General features: G+C 45.8%; 1 protein-coding gene across 1 annotated transcript in view; it reads right to left on the reverse strand.

Moving 5' to 3' along the window:
- The window catches only part of LOC141047691 (multidrug resistance-associated protein 1-like), a 164,572-nt gene that overhangs the window by 105,296 nt on the left and 39,882 nt on the right, over positions 1-19,394 (reverse strand). The window contains exons 8-11 of the mRNA XM_073542906.1: positions 10,013-10,144; positions 8,389-8,616; positions 7,443-7,620; positions 3,315-3,476 (exon numbers count right to left, since the gene is read on the reverse strand). Of these exons, the coding sequence (XP_073399007.1) occupies positions 3,315-3,476; positions 7,443-7,620; positions 8,389-8,616; positions 10,013-10,144 (700 nt within the window). The remainder of the gene's footprint in view (positions 1-3,314; positions 3,477-7,442; positions 7,621-8,388; positions 8,617-10,012; positions 10,145-19,394) is intronic.

Here is a 19,394-nt window from a genome sequence, read left to right on the forward strand (position 1 = left end):
TTCCAAAAAATGGATTTATTGGGGAATATTTTTTTTTTTTTCTAATATATTTGGCGATTTTTTTTAAATTATTTTTACACTTTTTATTTTTTTTTTTACTTTATTAAATAGTCCCAGGTGGGACATCACTGTCCTGTGACAGATCGCTGATCTGTCACATCACAGATCACTGTGACAGATCAGCAATCTGTCACAGGCAGTGCACAAGGCTTCCTCATGCCTGCGCTTTGCAGGCACTGAGGAAGCCAGCTTCCTCAGGCCCCCGTCGCCATCTTTGATTCGGGGGCCTGGAGGAAAGGAGCCCCCCCCCCCGCAGCAGCGCTGCACATTGCGCTGCCGTGGGGGGCTCAGGGAAGCACGGAGGGAGCCCCCTCCCTGCCGATGCTTCCCTTTAACCCCCGGTACACCGCGATCGTGTTTGATCGCGGTGTGCAAGGGGTTAACGTGTCGGGGGTGGTCCGTGACCGCCCCTGACACATTGTGCCGGGTGTCAGCTATGATAATTAGCTGACACCCGGCCGCGATCAGCGGCGCTCACCACGTGGGCGCCGCTGATCGCGGTAGACGTACTATCAGTGTCCACGGTCATACGGGCCCGGGTACCGTGGACGGGATAGTATGTCGGATGTCAGGAAGGGGTTAAGGTGCGTCACCCAGTTATAATCAAGGTTACCTGGTTAGGGGCCCACTCAGAAGTTTCGCCCCCCTGAACCAAAACCCTAACTACGCCTCTGGCGCCTACATAAGACATTTCTATATTGCCATGTTAAGTAACAAACCGTAATTTACTGTCATGTTTTACATCACAACCATTTTACCCTTTAGGCTATGTTCACACTAGGTGTTTTTTGCTGCTTTTTTTAATGCAAATTTTCAGCTGTGTTTTACAGTACCAGCAAAGTCTATATAATTTCAGAAATCTCATGCACACAGTTTGTTCTTTTGTTCTCAGTATTTTGTGCTTTGCTTGGTTTTTGCAAAATAGAGCATGTCACTTCTTTCAGTGTTTTTCACCCGTTGAAAGTAATGGGTGGTTAAAAAAAAAAAAATAGCTGAAAATCCGCACAAAAAAAAAAACAAAAAAAAAACAAAAAACACAGGTATCAGGTTCTGCAGAGTTTTTTGTGCCAAAACCTGATTAAATAGAAAGATTTTTTTTTGCATTAAACTATCAGCATGCACAAGAGACAAATGTAGCATGACAAAACCACAGGAAAAAAAGTAGCAAAAAACGCACCGAAACCTGCTTTTTTGCCGCAACTTCTTGCCTGCCAAGAGATTAGGTTTTGCTCCGGGAAAAAAAAAAAACACCTAGTGTGAACATAGCCTTAATATATTTATGAACTCTGGCCCAATTCTCCTCTACTCAGTCACATAATCAGTCATGCTAGGAACATTACCAATACTGGAATAGTAAGAACAAAGGGTACCAGTTCTACAACCTGCATTCCTGGCAATTTTTCGCTGCGGTACTTTTGTGCACTTAAAGAAAAACTGCTCTGAAATCTACTTTTTTACAGAACGATATATAGGCTTTTGCTTTTCTATTACAGTGTATACAGAGATTCTATTTAGTAGACTTTTTATAGCAGGTGCATGGCTATTCTGAACTCCTGACACAGGTGTTGAGATCTAGTCTGAACTCCTGGCACATGTGTTGAGGTCTAGTCTGAACTCCTGGCACATGTGTTGAGATCTAGTCTGAACTCCTGGCACATGTGTTGAGATCTAGTCTGAACTCCTGGCACATGTGTTGAGATCTAGTCTGAACTCCTGGTACATGTGTTGAGATCTAGTCTGAACTCCTGGCACATGTGTTGAGGTCTAGTCTGAACTCTTGGCACATGTGTTGAGGTCTAGTCTGAACTCCTGGCACATGTGTTGAGGTCTAGTCTGAACTCCTGGCACATGTGTTCAGGTCTAGTCTGAACTCCTGGCACATGTGTTGAGATCTAGTCTGAACTCCTGGCACATGTGTTGAGGTCTAGTCTGAACTCCTGGCACATGTGTTCAGGTCTAGTCTGAACTCCTGGCACATGTGTTCAGGTCTAGTCTGAACTCCTGGCACATGTGTTCAGGTCTAGTCTGAACTCCTGGCACATGTGTTCAGGTCTAGTCTGAACTCCTGGCACATGTGTTCAGGTCTAGTCTGAACTCCTGGCACATGTGTTCAGGTCTAGTCTGAACTCCTGGCACATGTGTTCAGGTCTAGTCTGAACTCCTGGCACATGTGTTCAGGTCTAGTCTGAACTCCTGGCACATGTGTTCAGGTCTAGTCTGAACTCCTGGCACATGTGTTCAGGTCTAGTCTGAACTCCTGGCACATGTGTTCAGGTCTAGTCTGAACTCCTCAACGCAAACAATGAGTAGCCAGGTCTTTCCCCGGGAGGGAATAACCATGGGAAGGGCAGTCTCCAATGAAGGAAATCACCTATGCCAAAACATGGTATCCATCCACAGACAGCTGTTTTGGGGTATTGCCCCTCATCAGTGTGGAGTAGGAAACTGGCCAGTAGGAGCAATGCCTAGCAGAAGACTGTGAAAAATGAGGATGAATGAACTCATGGAGATCAACATCCAACACTGCAGAGACACCATCACATGTTTCTCAACGCAGTGATTCTAGGGCAATGCCCCCACCCTTATGGGAAATATGTAAATATATGCAAAACACAAGCCGCGGAGACACCATCACGTTTCTCAACGCAAGCAATGACTAGCCAGGTCTTTCCCCAAGAGGGAATAACCACGGGAAGGGCAGTCTCCAATGAAGGAAACCACCTATGCCAAAACATGGTATCCATCCACAGACAGCTGTTTCGGGGTATTGCCCCTCATCAGTGTGGAGTAGGAAACTGGCCAGTAGGAGCAATGCCTAGTAGAAGACTGAAAAATGAGGGTGAATGACCTCATGGAGATCAACATGCAACACTGCAGAGACACCATCACATGTTTCTCAATGCAGTGATTCTAGGGCAATGCCCCCACCCTTATAGGAAATATGTAAATATATGCAAAACACAAACCGTGGAGACACCAATATAACAGGGAATTTCCATCTTAAGTGAATGGTGCTGGGATTTACTTTTGTGATCGTGGGGGTCCGACCTCTGAAACTCTTCCCCAACCCAAAAATGAAGCAGTTCCCTTCATGGTTTTACCCTGCACTTGCTGTGCAGGGAAACTGCGGCACAGACATTTCGCACCTACCAAGTATACTAAATCTTCAGCCAAAAATGGAATAACAGGACAGAAATATAAATTAAGACGACATAACGTCGACACAAAGATAGGTACAGTATATTCTAACTCACCTGCCACAGAAAATACATTGCAAAAATGATTGTAATTGGTGCCGACCAAATATAGTTTAAACACGTGGCCAAGTCCATGAGCTTCTGGACGTCGGTGGAGATCAGATTCACAATTTCCCCAGCCGAGGAATTCTTACGTCCAGCGTTGGAAATGACCAATGCCTGTAATGTTAGATCAGGAAGAAATAGATATTATATTAATGAAAAAGAGAAAGCAATAACAAACATATTCACTGTTCACTCTCTAGACATCACGCTTTTAAAATTTTTATTACAATTATCCAAAATGTTAAGTAAAATTCCTTTAACCTATCGGTCAAATTTGGGCCAGAATAAAGATTCTTTAACATTCTAGTGATGTAAATTTTGTTATCATCAAGTGCACCAAGGCCAAAATTGATGCAAACCATCATGTTTTTCAGCACAATTAGGCACATGTCCCGGCTGGTTACGTTGGGCATTATTTCCATTGGATGGGAATACCTATCTAAGATACACCTTTAAAGGAGTGGCCCACAAATGACACACATGGGATGTCAATTTAATATGCCATTAAAATCTATGCCTGAAGTATTTTGAGTTTTGAACTGATTGCCTGGTCCAAAACGTCCTCTGAATAGCTGGCTTCATGTCTCCCCTAAAAATGGTGAATTAAAGGAAATCTGTCAGTAGGATCAACCCTCCCCTCCTAAGCCGTCTATACAAGCATGTAGGTCATAGGAAGCTGAATAAAATGATATGTTGATATCAGAGATTCAATGTCTTATTCCAGAGAAATCCACATTTTTCCTCATAAGTAAAGAAGCTGTTAAGATCTAGGGGCCGGTCATAGATTTCCCCAAGAATCTGTCTCCAGAGATTATTATAAATGAAAGGAGACACTACCAGTGTGAGACATGTAATGTCTGACAGTCTGCTGTCCTGATCTACACGTCTCACACTGGTAACGCCTCCTTTCATTTATAATAATCTCTGGAGACAGATTCTTCGGGAGATCTATGTCCGGCCCATAGATCTTAACAGCTCATTTACATATAAAGAAAAAGGTGGATTTCTGTGGCATAAAACATCGGATCGCAGATATCAAGATATCATTTTATTCAGCTTCCTATGATCTACATGCCTATATAGACAGCTTAGGAGGGTTGATCCTACTGATGGACTTCCTTTAAATCACTTGCACAAGAATTTACGGGACTTGGCTCCTAAAAAAAAGTCATATCTGTAGTTTAGCTTTTAGTGCTTTAGTTCTTAGAAAAAAACTGTGCAAATGAGATAACTTTGGCTGCCCCCTTGGTATGGGTGGCCAATAGCTCAGTGTACGGTTACACCCTTTAATATACACACTAAGCACTTTGTCATGTTTTGAGTTAAGCACCCCCATTGCTTAGTGTCAGTGTGCATTCTCATTACTGGCTCCTGTCTGCAGCGTAGAACCGCGTAGCAGTCGCAGACAAGAGTGGGTGAGTAAAGTACCGGGTAAGGCTATGTGCACACATAGTGAAAGGTGCTGCGGATTTGGAAAAATCCGCAGGTCAAGTGACCTGCAGTTTACCTGCGGATTAGCCTGCGGTTTCACACCTCTACAATGGAGAAAGTGTGAAACCGCTGCGGATTCCGCACAAAGAATTGACATGCTGCGGATTTGAACCCGCAGCAAATCCGCGCAGAAAAATCTGCAGCATGTGCACAGCGTTTTTCATTTTACCATTGAAAACAATGGTACTGTACCAAGCAGCTAAATCTGCTGCAGTTCCGCAGAGCCAAAAACACTGCGGATCCGCAGCAGAATCCGCAACATGTGCACATGGCCTTACACTGTGCAAGTAGCACATGACTGGGATCCTGCAGTGTCAGTGTGCACTCTCATCACTGGCTCCTGCCTGCAGTATTGAGCTATGTGGCAGTCGCAGACAAGAGCCAGTGAGGAGCATGCAGTCTCACACTGTGCAAGTAGCAGATCAGTGGGATTCTGCAGTGTCAGTGTGTGTTCTTGTCACTTGCTCCTGTCTGCAGTATAGAGATATGTGGCAGTCACAGACAAGAGCCAGTGATGAGAGTGCATTCTGACACTGTGCGAGTAAGCAAATGACTGGGCTCCTGCAGTGTCAGTGTGTACTCTCATCACTGGCTCCTGTCTGCAATATAGAACTGTGTGGTGGCCGCAGGCAGGAGTTTGTGAGGCGAGTGCAGAATGATACTGTGTGAGTGGCACATGGCTAGGTTCTTGCAATGTTAGTTTGCGCTCTCTACACTAGCTCCTTTCTTTGGCCATCACTCAGTACTGCACTACCAACAGGAGCCAGAGATGAGAGTGTACAGTAACACTGTGTAAATTGCACTTGGCTGGGCTTTTGCAGTGTCTGTGCACACTCTCATCCCTAGCTCCTGTCTGTGGCCAGCGCTCGGTACTATACTGCAAGCAGGAGACAGCGATGAGAGCGCACACCAACACGGAGCATGGCTGGGTTCCTGATGCGTCACCGTGGAGGTGCAAAGCTGCTAAGATAGGCAGAGCTCACTTTAACATTGTCAATCAAGATACAACAAGTGCTCAGTGTTGTGAATTCGCTTTCTGGCCTCCCTCTGGTTATTACTGAAGGTAGTGGAGCTGGTCAGATCGACAGAGGGGTTGCGAGTTCTCTTTCTGGGCTCCCTCTGGTGGTTACTGGAGGTAATGGAGCTGATCTGATTGACAGAGGCTTGCCACCTGATAATGATGATGACGATTGGAGATCTGGGGTTTCAGATTGGGATTTAAGACAGCTGACTCCCTCTATCCCTGCTGGTGATTTGCTTCCTGTTCCTCCTGAGGTCTGATTTCTCCAGATCTGTCCCTGCATGTTCAGCTAAGTGGTTTATTTGCTATTCTGTTTGCATTTGATCTGGTTTTGTCTATCTCTTCTTGGTGCGGGTCAGCGAGTTCCGGCTGGGGCTGTGTTGAATCACCGCCCATGTGTTACTGCTTGTGCCAGTTTGTTTTATCCCCTGTTAGATTGGACTTTTTTGCTCTGCTTTCAGAATATACCAGAGTGCTGATATAGTGGGGAGCAAAGTCATGTGACTTCAGTGTTTTTTGCATCACACGTGTTGGACTTTTTGCAGGTTTTTTTGCGTTATTGCAGACAGTGTCTTTCCTTTCCTGTCTTGTCTAGTCAGTGTGGGCCCCATCGTTTGCTCAGCCTATTTTCCTGCCTGTGCTGGTGTTTTCATCTTGTCTCACCGACAATATATGTTTGAGGGCTATCTATTCCTTTGGGGTCTGCTCTGGGGCAGTTTAGATTTCTCCTTTCTTGCTTTAGGCTTAGTTAGCTCTCCGGCTGTGTCGAGGCGTCTAGGATCATCGTAGGTACGCTCCACGGCTACTGCTAGTTGTGTGGATGGGATCAGGGGTCTGCAATCCGCTTAGGTACCAACCTCTCTGGTTTTCCGTGGCTTAGCCTGGACCTGCTCTCCTCCTCGGTGACCCATTCATAACAGCTCAGTGTGCAAATTAAGGGAGCACAATGGTGCACTGTGCCATTGGCCATGGCATGGGTGCTACAAATCTCCCTTGTTTGCATGCGGAATTTTTTTTCTGCAAACTAAAAAAGACTGAGCGCCATTAATCAACATATGACAAAGTGAACGCAAATTGAAGGGACGTTACGGTGCAGCAAGCTCTTGGCCGTACCAAAGATGCTCGAACACCTAATTTGCATGAATTTTTTTTTTTTTTCTGGCAATTAAACCACTAAAATCTAAACTATAGGTATGATTTTAACAGGGCCAAGTCCCATACAGTCCTATACAAGAGGTTTAAATATGGTGTTGGGGGTGATACTTATTTCTGTAATCTCCCATAAATGCATGCCAACTCTATGTAGATAAATACAGAACGGACATTGCTGCTTTTAGGGTTAATAGGGGCTGGAGATCTATGGTGTATCAAATCAATATGCTCTAAATTATATGAATAGGGAAAAAAAAATTTTTATGCAGATGCAGCAACATGTTTTTATCCAGCCTCCCCCCCCCCCCCCAATCAGGAAAAGTTCATGTATGCAGCTACAAAAACGTACTGCAAATTACCGTAGCAGCTAATAGGAAGCTACAATGTACCATCTGGGTTGCAAAAACATACTGTACCTTCTTATAGACGCTTCCCACTATTGCTGACCTGAGTCGCATTCCTATAACGTAGCACTGGTAGTCATGTTGGTGGAGGAAGAGGGACTGGAAACATGGACAAATGAGCAGGAGGACCGCGATCAGAAAGCTCTGCCAGGTCGGTGCTGAAGAATTCTGCAAACGGTCCAAGAGCAGCCTGATGAGAACGAATGGACAGACATAATACTTAGTGAAAAATCACCAGCTCTTATCTTTATTAATCATTTAAAGGGGTCGTCCACCAGCTGAGAGAAATGCAGTCGCTGGGACTCAAACACATTTTTTGAGTACGCCGATGTCACTCGGTTAGCACCCGAGCATGCTCAGATAGCACCTTATCCCAGCACGTTCACTCATCACTATTGACTATTCTTCAGCCACTTAATAGTTTGTATATAAAACTTAAAAACAAAAATACCCAAAAAGACCCCTTAAAAAAATGATTCAAGACAAAAGCCGCCGGCGTGTCCTGTTGGCGTCTTACTCCTGTAAAACACGGTGAGTACATTGATGATGTCTGCACATGTCCTTTGAATCAAGCTGAGAGCAGGGGATCCAACAACATGCTTGATTAATGTCAGATATGAATGTAATTAGCATTTACACATTTACATAATTACTTTTTTTATTAAAGGAGTTTTTTCTATAAATTTGTGTAGTTTTCTTATTATTGATACAAACATTCTACTGACTATGTAACTGTGTCCATATAAAGGAAAGATATTCTGCATTCTTGAAATCCCCATGATCAAATGTATACTAACCTTGAAGCTCTGACCTAATAAAAACAATACACCCAGTAATAAAAAAAAATGATTTGTGCAAATCATGACAGATGCACCACAGGTCAAAGCCACAAAAAAGGTGTCGTATGTCGTAAATCAGAAGAGCAGTGAACTTTTCTTCGCTCTTGTTGTGCCCATACCTCATAAGTTCGGGGCTGATGAAGAGAAACGCAGTGTATAGAACCATTAACAGTGCACTAAATAGGAAGTGGTATCCAAAAGAATTAGCGATGATCTTTAGCAGTGACTGGTTATTCATCTGCATACTGGGATTTTTCAGGAGAATTTCCGTCTCATTCTGATCTTCTTGATAGACATGAATCTCATTCTCCTTCTTGTCCTTTGAGAACTTTGTGTGAACCTCCAAACTGCAATCATATAAAAATACACAAGCCTTTAGATGTAAAAGGGGAACTCGCACTCATCTGAAGTGTGAAGAAATGGTTGAAATCATCACATAACGTCATAAAGTTGCGATTACAAGCTTGCCACAGAGCCGTCATTTCCACCAGATATCGAGAATGATAAAGTCCATAGTGAACACCTCAACTCTTTTCCAGATTGCAATAATCATGTAACCATTCATCCCTAATGTAGATTAAAGAAGCACTTCCATCAAGGTTTTTTTCCTCTTAATATACCGCAGTCATCATGTTATACAGCACTGTATACTTGCAATTGCTCATTTTGCCTTTCTACCCAGCTAATTCTTCTCTTTTCCATTATGTCTATGACATCACATGATTAAAAACAGACGAGTTGAATCCTTCTAAGCGATATGTGGAAACAAGAAATCTGGAAATCTTTTCCTTGCATGAGTCATCATCAGAGCTACAATTCTACATGACTGCAAAGTCGTCCCTAGCGGGGGGGGGAGCAGCTGGGTCAGGAATTGAAGAGGGTGATGACGTCCCCTTTCAGAGCTAATGTGATTTCCTCTCCCTGGCCCTGCAGACTGCTTTGTGCTTGTTTTCCTCCCTATCTACCTATCTATACTCGGATACAGTACATCCTGTATAACCTGCTCTGCTTGAAGATTAAGATGATATCTCCCCCCTCTGCACTCTGATCTGCTGTGTACAACCTCTTCTGCTGCCTGCATCTGTATCTGAAAGTAGCAAGATGTAAAGAAGAGTGAAACAAGACGGTGCTGTCAAATACATGGCAGAAGCAGCAGGATAGCCAGCTATGTGCAGGACTTCTACAGATTCTACAATAAATTGGTATGACATTTTTAGTAAAGACTATTTAGACAGCTGCTTAATTTTACATTTATAAAACAAATGAGCAATAATATTTTGAACATCAATTTTTTTAATATTATGGTTTGTATACTTTGCATAGATGCAATTTTAGGAATCAATGGAATGGAAAACAATCTCTTCTCCGTCATGTATTAACCTTGCTGTGATGTGGGTAAAATATATACCTACCCTCATCCCATTACATTTGTTCTGGATGACTGAAATGGTGTTGGCCAAATACGGTCAGTGACATCATGTCACGTGACTTCCATGAATCGTAGCACCACTCCAGGAGGTAGGTTTCAAGAATTTTTGTGTTTTATGATGGACCCTCGAGCAATTAAGAAGGGGTTGCCCACTAGTGGATAAACCCCTTAAACTCCATCATCATTTTTTCTGATGTATGGCAAAAAAAAATGAGTTGGGCATTCTACAGCCCACACAGCACCAAAGACACAGTGGTATACTTCTACTTTTCTGTGGTATGCCGGTATTAATACATCGATTCAAACACACTTACGGTTTAGTCTTATGCCATTGTCTCTGGATCTCTCTTGAAAATTTTAATAAAATGTCTTCAGCTGTATCTGATTTTCTCAGAGACCAAACGTCATCTGATTTTAACGGTTGTTTATAACCCCTAAACATAATTCTGAAAAGAAAAGAAAGAAGTAAAAAAATAAATAAATAAGTGCCATCCAGTAAATCGTAACTAATTCTCTCAACAGTGCGCATACGGGGCTGTTATATTTTCTATCTAGTTTCCCCATCTCATAAATCAATAGTGCATCACTCTGGGAATCCTATCTATTCTGAATATGAAGGCGCTGCAACACTTTTAGGCAGGAAATATACCGATATCTGGCGAGTTTGGTCACAACACCCATCCCCAGGTGTCGCTGCTACAGTGCAAGTGAGTGGGGTCACATTGAAACCACTACGTTACTGCAACAAGCAAGTCGCAAATATCTGATGTCATTGGACTTCTTGAGACTGGATTGTCGCGGCTGCAGTACTCTCGGGGTTGCAATGTGACTACATTTGCTTGTGTTACGCTGCCTTAGTCAGCATTCTGTTTAGTGGCGGGGAGGGTTTCCCTCTAGGATTTTAGTCCTCACAATTTCATGGTGGTTCTAAACTTGGACCCTTGAAATAACCTCCAAGATTTCTTTAAACTCCCCTGATGAGTCCATACCAAGTGGTGGATGAAACACGTCGGGAGCTTACTAAGGGACACTAGTAAGGACAGTAGACCTACACGGGGGCACGACAGGGTAGTTTAGAAATATTTACCACCCCTCTACTCAGTCTCTCTCCTAAGACTATGGACAGCTCATCCTAGACCTCAAAGGGGTGAGACCAAACCTTTTCTTAATGAGAACTGGTTTTTATTGAGTACTTTTGTGTATTTGTTTATTTGATTGTATGTCATCCTTTTTTAATGGCATGAATTAAAAGTTAGGTTTTACCATTCTACCACTATTTATACTTGCTGCTACCACTGTTTGTTAATAAGATTAATACTGTGCTCATCCACTTTACGTCGTCATATAGCAGCGACACCACGTCAGCGTCGGTCGTACAACAAATGTCGCAGCCAAAGTTGCCATGTAGCCCCACCTAAGGGTATGTGTGGTGCCCCTGAGACTCAGTCGCCACAGAGGTACTGCACCTCCTCCTGAGGTGTGGTGCCCCACCATCCAGGTAAGGTGGAAACACCTGACCACACTCCAACACCTGCACCCCACACCACAAAGTAGTGTAGCAAAGCACCTTCGGCGGCTCCCTGCTTGGAGTATAGGAATGCACCACTTGGTGGCTCCCTGCTTGGAACACGAAATGGGCTGGGAGGTGGGTGGAGTTTAGTTCGCACCAAAAGAGCAGGAAGAGTTGAGTCAGTCAGTCTTTCATTCAGTGAGACCCTCCTCCAGTTGGTGGCCGAGCAACGGGAGAGAGAACAGCGGTACCCCCTGAGGATGAAGAGTCTTATCCATCGGTACCAGCTGCCACTCCTGCAGAATAATTGGTAGCAGAGACATCGCAGGCAGCCGCTATGCCAGAAGAGAACCAGCTTCCAGAACCCCAGGAGGGGATAACTAGCCCTAATAACTAACTTTGTTTGTTAGGGTATTTCTTGTTTTCTATTTTTCTTTTTCTCACCTGGGATCCTCTGATGCTTTTTAATGATCCCAATAGCTCAGATATCTGGTGTTGAAGGGTTCGGCTGACATCTCTCCGCTTCTTTGGAAATGTCTCCCTGGCCTCTGATGTCAGTACTGACCGTGGGAACTGGAAAACCCTTTGGGTTACTCACAGTCATGTTCTCTGGCACTCCCTGTGTATAATGTTTACTTTCCATTTTAACATACGTCTCTCTTATCAGTCAAATTTAGCAGAATGCATATAGCACTACTAGTTAAAGTGGATGACCTTGGTTCATATACATAAACTCAGTCCCACAACCTTATTGGTTTGATCCTGGTGTGGGGAGTCTTTTATGTCTCATTTTTAAATACTCATTTTTTATTTTTTTATTTTTTTTTTTTAATCAGTCCAACTTGTGATCTATGGGATGTAAGTTAAAGTGTCTTTTAACACTTGGTCGTTTTTTTGTGAAAGTTCTATGTACTTGCATTTGGTTACTGCCCCCTCCTCCTCCATTTTTTTTTTTTGTGAACAGCAGGGGGCCTAACCTCAATATGATCTAAACCGCCAACTTCTGATTTATCTTCTTTCCTGTACATTCGACCTGAAGAGGTCATTGAATGGACCTTGAAACGCGTTGTCTATGTATGTACCATAAATAAAGTACTGATATTGGAACCAATTTCTACAATCTACTGGATTTCCTCTATTTGATGGTTGAAATATAGCAGCGCGGGAATCTGGTGTTTTTTTCCCTCTTGGGATCTCCTCTTTGAGTCTTGGTTTTACATAGGAACCTGCCCATGGAACAAGGACTACCTCGATATAAGGACATTTCCAGACATGATGGCCGATCCAATGTCTACTCTTTGCACTTATTGATAATGCTTAGTATTTTTGAATAAGAAACTAGGAAGTGAAAGTATGAATGACAGATTTCATAGAGTTTAATTGAGACAGAAATACAGTGACTGTTTTACAATGTTTGAATAAAGATGTGAGAATTGAATAAAAATATGCAGATGACGAATCTAGCAATAACGGTTGTCACTCCTAAGACAAAAGGAAAAGAAGAGAGTAGAAAATGTGAAAGATAACAGAAAAGAAATGTGTTGCTCTGATAGTGAATTTGCTTCTATAGCACTTTAAATTAGGTAACATAACTTTAAATATAGATAGGCAGTTAAATTGTTTGTAACGTTCAAGAATGAGTGCCTCTCATATTGAGAAGATTAGATAATAACTGTTCATTATGCAATATAAAAATTTGTATGTTCCTATATTGTCAACTTTGGTTCCTTGCAGCCCGCGGACGTGCTGTGTTTAATGGGGGGGTATGTGGCACCCCTGAGGCTCAGTCGCCACAGAGGTACTGCACCTCCTCCTGAGGTGTGGTGCCCCACCATCCAGGTAAGGTGGAAACACCTGACCACACTCCAACACCTGCACCCCACACCAAAAAGTAGTGTAGCAAAGCACCTTCAGCAGCTCCCTGCTTGGAGTATAGCAAAGCACCCCTTGGTGGCTCCCTGCTTGGAACACAAAACGTGCTGGGAGGTGGGTGGAGTTTAGTTTGCACCAAAAGAGCGGGAAGAGATGAGTCAGTCTTTCTTTCAGTGGGTGAGTGAAGATGTAGAAGAACAGAGTGTGAGACAGAGAAGATCCCCAGGAGAGGGATGGAAGAGGGAAGTGCTGCAGCAGGCCACAGTGATATGGGTCTGCTGGCACAGGAAAGAAACAGAGGAAGGAAGCTTGATTCTCCATTGGAAAGAAGGATTAGCACGGAACGTGAGGAGAATAGGAGAACAAGGACCAGGGTTAGAGGAGAACCCTTTTCAAGTTCTAAGCGCAAGGCCGGGGTCCGGTCCCCGAGGTTGTACGGATACTAATGGTCCTGCAGCAGACTCCAGAGGAATAGAAGTAGTGACCACTTTATTCCCACGCAAGACTTGGGGGCACAACAGCAACATAATAGTGAGCCGGGACTTAGTAGCAAGGAGTCCCCGAAGCAGGCTACAGCTGTCTGCCGTACAAGTAGAGTTCATAGGAACATCTGACAGGAGAAACTCCAGTGTAACTCAGTACTAGGAGTACTTCACTCAAAGGCGCTATAAGAGGAGACGTTCAGAAAAGGCACATATGTTGGAGTGTTGGGAGTATTCCATCAGGCCTGGAAGTTGACTGAGTCCCTGACCCGGAGGACACGGCACGGATGCGGGCACCTGTTTGCACAACAGACTGAGTAAAGCTTTGGAACTACATGCCCTGGTGTCCTCCACTTATTCCTGCGCCAACCTACCCAGCACCGCTACATCCCTCGCGCCTGACACTACATCATCTAAGTGTCACTTCACCTACACTGCCCTGGGACTACAGCCCTGCCTGTGGAGGGCTATAACATCACTGCTGCACCACACCATCTGTCCCAGAGGATCTGTCTGCAGCGTCGGCTTACATCTCTATTGACGAATACCACAGGTGGCGTCACGAATCACTTATAAACTTTCACTACCATCAGCACACAAACAACCCCTTTTACAATGGGCACCCAGGGCCACGGGCCGGGTCCCAGCTGCCGTGACATCTCCCATTGAAGCTTATCGGGCCTAGTACAGAGTACCCCACAGCCCTGGGTGTGAGGGCGACCCATATGTGCACGCAACGTCTTTCACATGTGGGTGTCACTCAATCCCCCCTGAAAAGCACTTTTGACACCTCAAAAGATTGCTGTAGATATACACCTACTCATCAACTTATTATATATTCTAGAAAAATGTCAAGAGTGCCAACACTTTCAGCCAGTACTGTATATGTGTGTGTTTGCTGAGTTGCCGAATCTAGTCCAGGAACCAAATTAATATTCTGTGGCCCTAAGAACAGCTTTCCACTCATCTTCTTTTCATTAACCAGTCTGGTGCTACATCATCGATGTGGCATGATGCACATGTGACGTTGCAATAGGCTGATTAATCAAAAGAGAAAATTGGATTGTTGGAGGTGGTTCTCGGGGTTCCACACATTACTGACGTGGCTGCTGGGTTTGGTAATTTGAAATGATTTGCACCAACTCCAATATATGCAAATATATACACATATACAGTCATGGCTGAAAGTGTTGGTGTGGCGCCCCTGAGGGTTCAGTCACCACAGAAGTACTGCACCTCCTCCTGAGGTGTGGTACCCCACTATCCAGGTTAGGTGGAGACACCTGACCACACTCCAACACCTGCACCCCACACCACAAAGTAGTGTAGCAAAGCACCTTCGGCGGCTCCCTGCTTGGAGTGTAACATAGCACCCCTTGGTGGCTCCCTGCTTGGAAAACGAAACATGCTGGGAGGTGGGTGGAGTTTAGTTCGCACAAAAGAGCGGGAAGAGTTGAGTCAGTCAGTCTTTCATTCAGTCAATGAGTGAGGATGTAGAAGGACAGAGCGTGAGACAGAGAAGATCCCCGGGAGAGGGATGGAAGAAGAAAGTGCTGCAGCAGGCCACAGTGATCTGGGTTGGCTGGCACAGGAAAGGGACAGAGAAAGGAAGCTTGATTCTCCATTGGAAAGGAGGATTAGCACGGAACGTAAGGAGAATAAGAGAACAAGGACCAGGGTTAGAGGAGAACCCTTCCCAAGTTCTAAGCGCAAGGCCGGGGTCCGGTCCCCGAGGTTGTATGGATACTAATGGTCCTGCAGCAGACACCGGAGGAATAGAAGTAGTGACCACTTTGTTCCCACACAAGACTTGGGGGCATAACAGCAACATATTAGTGAGCCGGGACTTAGTAGCAAGGAGTCCCCGAAGCAGGCTACAGCTGTCTGCCGTACAAGTAGAGTTCATAGGAACATCTGACAGGAGGAACTCCAGTGTAACTCCGTATTAGGAGTACTTCATTCAAAGGCGCTATAAGAGGAGACGTCCAGAAAAGGCACATATGTTGGCGGAGTGTTGGGAAGGAGTACTTCATCTTGCCTGGAAGTTGGCTGAGCTCCTGACCCGGAGGACACTGCACGGATGCGGGCACCTGTACCTGCAACAGACTGAGTAAAGCTTTGGAACTACATGCCCTGGTGTCCTCCACTTATTCCTGCGCCAACCTGCCCAGCACTGCCCTTGCGCCTGACACTACACCATCTAAGTGTCACATCTCCTACACTGCCCTGGGACTACAGCCCTGCCTGTGGAGGGCTATAACATCACTGCTGCACCACACCATCTGTCCCAGAGGATCTGTCTGCAGCGTCGGCTTACAACTCTATTGCCGAACACCACAGGTGGCTTCACGAATCACTTATAAACTTTCATCACCATAAGCACACTGAAACATTCCCCTTTTACAATGGGCGCCCAGGGTCACGGGCCGGGTCCCAGGTGCCGTGACATCTCCCACTGAAGCTCATCAGGCCCGGTACCGAGTACCCCACAGCCCAGGGAGGGCGACCCATTTTGGCGTTACGAACAGGATGACGAAGCCCGATGCCATCGGGTTCTGTGTGCCTACGATTTATTGGACTTAAAAGTTTGTGGAAATGTGCAAAAGACCCAATTTGATAGACAGTAAAATGAATGCTAAAAATGGCCGCCAGCGCGGAGAAGAAGGGCGTGACAACATGGGTGGTCCTAAGAAAAGACCGCGAACTGGCTTGGTATGGAGGAGTAGGAAGAAGACGCAGCCCCCAGAAGGAGGAGCGGGAGCCGGTGGCAGGAAAAGTGGCCAGACAGGAAGAAGGTAAGAGAGAACACCATGATGGAAGGAGAGAGGAGGCCTGAAGAGCGAAGGGAGGTTAAGCTGAGCCTCCCCGGCGCAATGGCTGAAGGCTCCGATTTGGCTTCCCATCTGGACCATCAGCAGCTGGAAAACGAGATAGCCCAGCTGGCCACCCATCTGGGACTGAGGCAAGAAGCCCTATGGACGCTGAACCTACAGCGCGCCCAGGAGGGGCCCACACCCGCGGTACCTTCACCACCAGTACACATCGCCGCTACACAAGCTCTACCCCAGGCAGCGCCCCTGGAGCCGGAGGAGGCTGCAATATCACCAGCAGCGCCCAACGACATCTCCGCGCTGCAACCGCCGCTGAGCGTTGTCTGCCCAGAGGAGTAATCTGAGGGCATGTGGCCTGAAGCGGAGAAAGTTGAGCCCCTGCCTGGACATAGTGCGGCTGCGCAGGTCCCACCGGAGATCCCCGCGGATCCAGAGCCGCCATCTGATCCACCCCCGTCTCCATTACTTAACCGGTCAGTTCGAACCGCCACTGCTGCCACCGGGAGCCGCATCGTGCCTGCACCGGAGCCAAGACTGCACCACCGGGAAACATCAGGTATGATCGCCGCCCCTGCAACCGGGTTGCCCCCTGAGTTCCCGTACACCGCGTGCAACGGGCTGGTACTCCGCATGGGACAAATGGAAGAGCTGTGTTCCCAATTTAAAAGCACTAAGCTGACAGCGATGGGGAAATGGAAGAAGTCCCTGCTGAAAAGAGTAAGGCTGGAACAAGCGCGTCCCATTCGACATCTTCTGATCTCAGCAGAAGCGCCTGAGCAGCTGATGGGTGTCACTCTGCATCACGGGTTTCCTTTACCACAAATTCAGAACCCCTGCATCTCCCCTGGAAGCAGCCCTAGCAACCAGCTTCCAGAACCCCAGGAGGGGACTACTAGCCATAATGTTTACCTGAACTAACTGCTACCCAGGAGGGTATTTGCACCATTGTGCCTTCTTTGTTATCATGTTTACTTTGGTTTTACAAGTTTTTGCCTAGTTGCTTTGGCAGCATATCTTTCATTGAACTAAGGAGATCATGAACACTGAGTGGTCCAGAACTTTGTTGTAAATAGTTGCACCTCCTTAGGTGCCCTTTCTTGGTTTACATAGGTCTTTTATAAATAAGAACTACCTCAACCTTGGAGCATGGCTCCATCCTAAGGACACTGCAAGAGATCCCGGCTGGGAGCGGTGTCCAGCACGTACAAGAATTGTTGTGAAGTATTTTATAGTGCGTCTTATGACAGTATTAATAGAGAATAGCTTTTATATAGACTCTAGTTAGTATCAATGACAGATAGGAATGTTTTAATAAAGAGATGTGAATAAAGATGAAGATTTGAGAAATACAGGTGACGAACCAGGTATCCACGGTTGTCACTTAGGGTTAATAAAAGAAAGTAGGAAATGTGAAAGAAGAGATGAAGAAATATGATAATGATGACACTTGAAAGTGGTAGTGTGTTTACTGCTAATAACACTTTAAATTAGGTAGCATAACTTTAAAGATAGTTTGTTAAAATTGTTTGCAACGTTCAAGAAACTGTGCCTCTCATATTGAGAAGATTAGATAAGAACTGTTTGTTTTGCATTACAAAAATTTTGTATGTTCCTGTATTGTCAACTTTTGTTTTCTTGCAGCCCGCGGACGTGCTGTGTTTAACGGGAAGGTATGTGGCACCCCTGAGGGTTCAGTCACCACAGAGGTACTGCACCTCCTCCTGAGGTGTGGTACCCCACTATCCAGGTAAGGTGGAGACACCTGACCACACTCCAACACCTGCACCCCACACCACAAAGTAGTGCAGCAAAGCACCTTCGGCGGCTCCCTGCTTGGAGTGTAGCATAGCACCCCTTGGTGGCTCCCTGCTTGGAACACGAAACGTGCTGGGAGGTGGGTGGAGTTTACTTTGCACAAAAGAGCGGGAAGAGTTGAGTCAGTCAGTCTTTCATTCAGTCAGTCAATGAGTGAGGATGTAGAAGGACAGAGCATGAGACAGAGAAGATCCCCGGGAGAGGGATGGAAGAAGGAAGTGCTGCAGCAGGCCACAGTGATCTGGGTCGGCTGGCACAGGAAAGGGACAGAGAAAGGAAGCTTGATTCTCCATTGGAAAGAAGGATTAGCACGGAACGTAAGGAGAATAAGAGAACCAAGGATCAGGGTTAGAGGAGAACCCTTCCCAAGTTCTAAGCGCAAGGCCGGGGTCCGGTCCCCGAGGTTGTATGGATACTAATGGTCCTGCAGCAGACACCGGAGGAATAGAAGTAGTGACCACTTTATTCCCACACAAGACTTGAGGGCACAACAGCAACATATTAGTGAGCCGGGACTTAGTAGCAAGGAGTCCCCGAAGCAGGCTACAGCTGTCTGCCGTACAAGTAGAGTTCATAGGAACATCTGACAGGAGGAACTCCAGTGTAACTCAGTATTAGGAGTACTTCATTCAAAGGCGCTATAAGAGGAGACGTCCAGAAAAGGCACATATGTTGGCGGAGTGTTGGAAAGGAGTACTTCATCTTGCCTGGAAGTTGGCTGAGCTCCTGACCCGGAGGACACGGCACGGATGCAGGCATCTGTACCTGCAAAAGACTGTGAGCAAAGCTTTGGAACTACCTGCCCTGGTGTCCTCCACTTACTCCTGCGCCAACCTGCCCAGCACTGCTGCATCCCTTGCGCCTGACACTACACCATCTAAGTGTCACATCTCCTACACTGCCCTGGGACTACAGCCCTGCCTGTGGAGGGCTATAACATCACTGCTGCACCACACCATCTGTCCCAGAGGATCTGTCTGCAGCGTCGGCTTACATCTCTATTGCCGAACACCACAGATGGCGTCACGAATCACTTATAAACTTTCATCACCATAAGCACACTGAAAAATTCCCCTTTTACAATGGGCGCCCAGGGTCACGGGCCGGGTCCCAGCTGCTGTGACATCTCCCATTGAAGCTCATCGGGCCCGGTACCGAGTACCCCACGGCCCTGGGAGGGCGACCC

This window comes from Dendrobates tinctorius, unplaced genomic scaffold (assembly GCF_039654945.1).
Source record: "Dendrobates tinctorius isolate UK_male_01 unplaced genomic scaffold, ASM3965494v1 ptg000129l, whole genome shotgun sequence".
NCBI classification, from domain to species: Eukaryota; Metazoa; Chordata; class Amphibia; order Anura; family Dendrobatidae; genus Dendrobates; species Dendrobates tinctorius.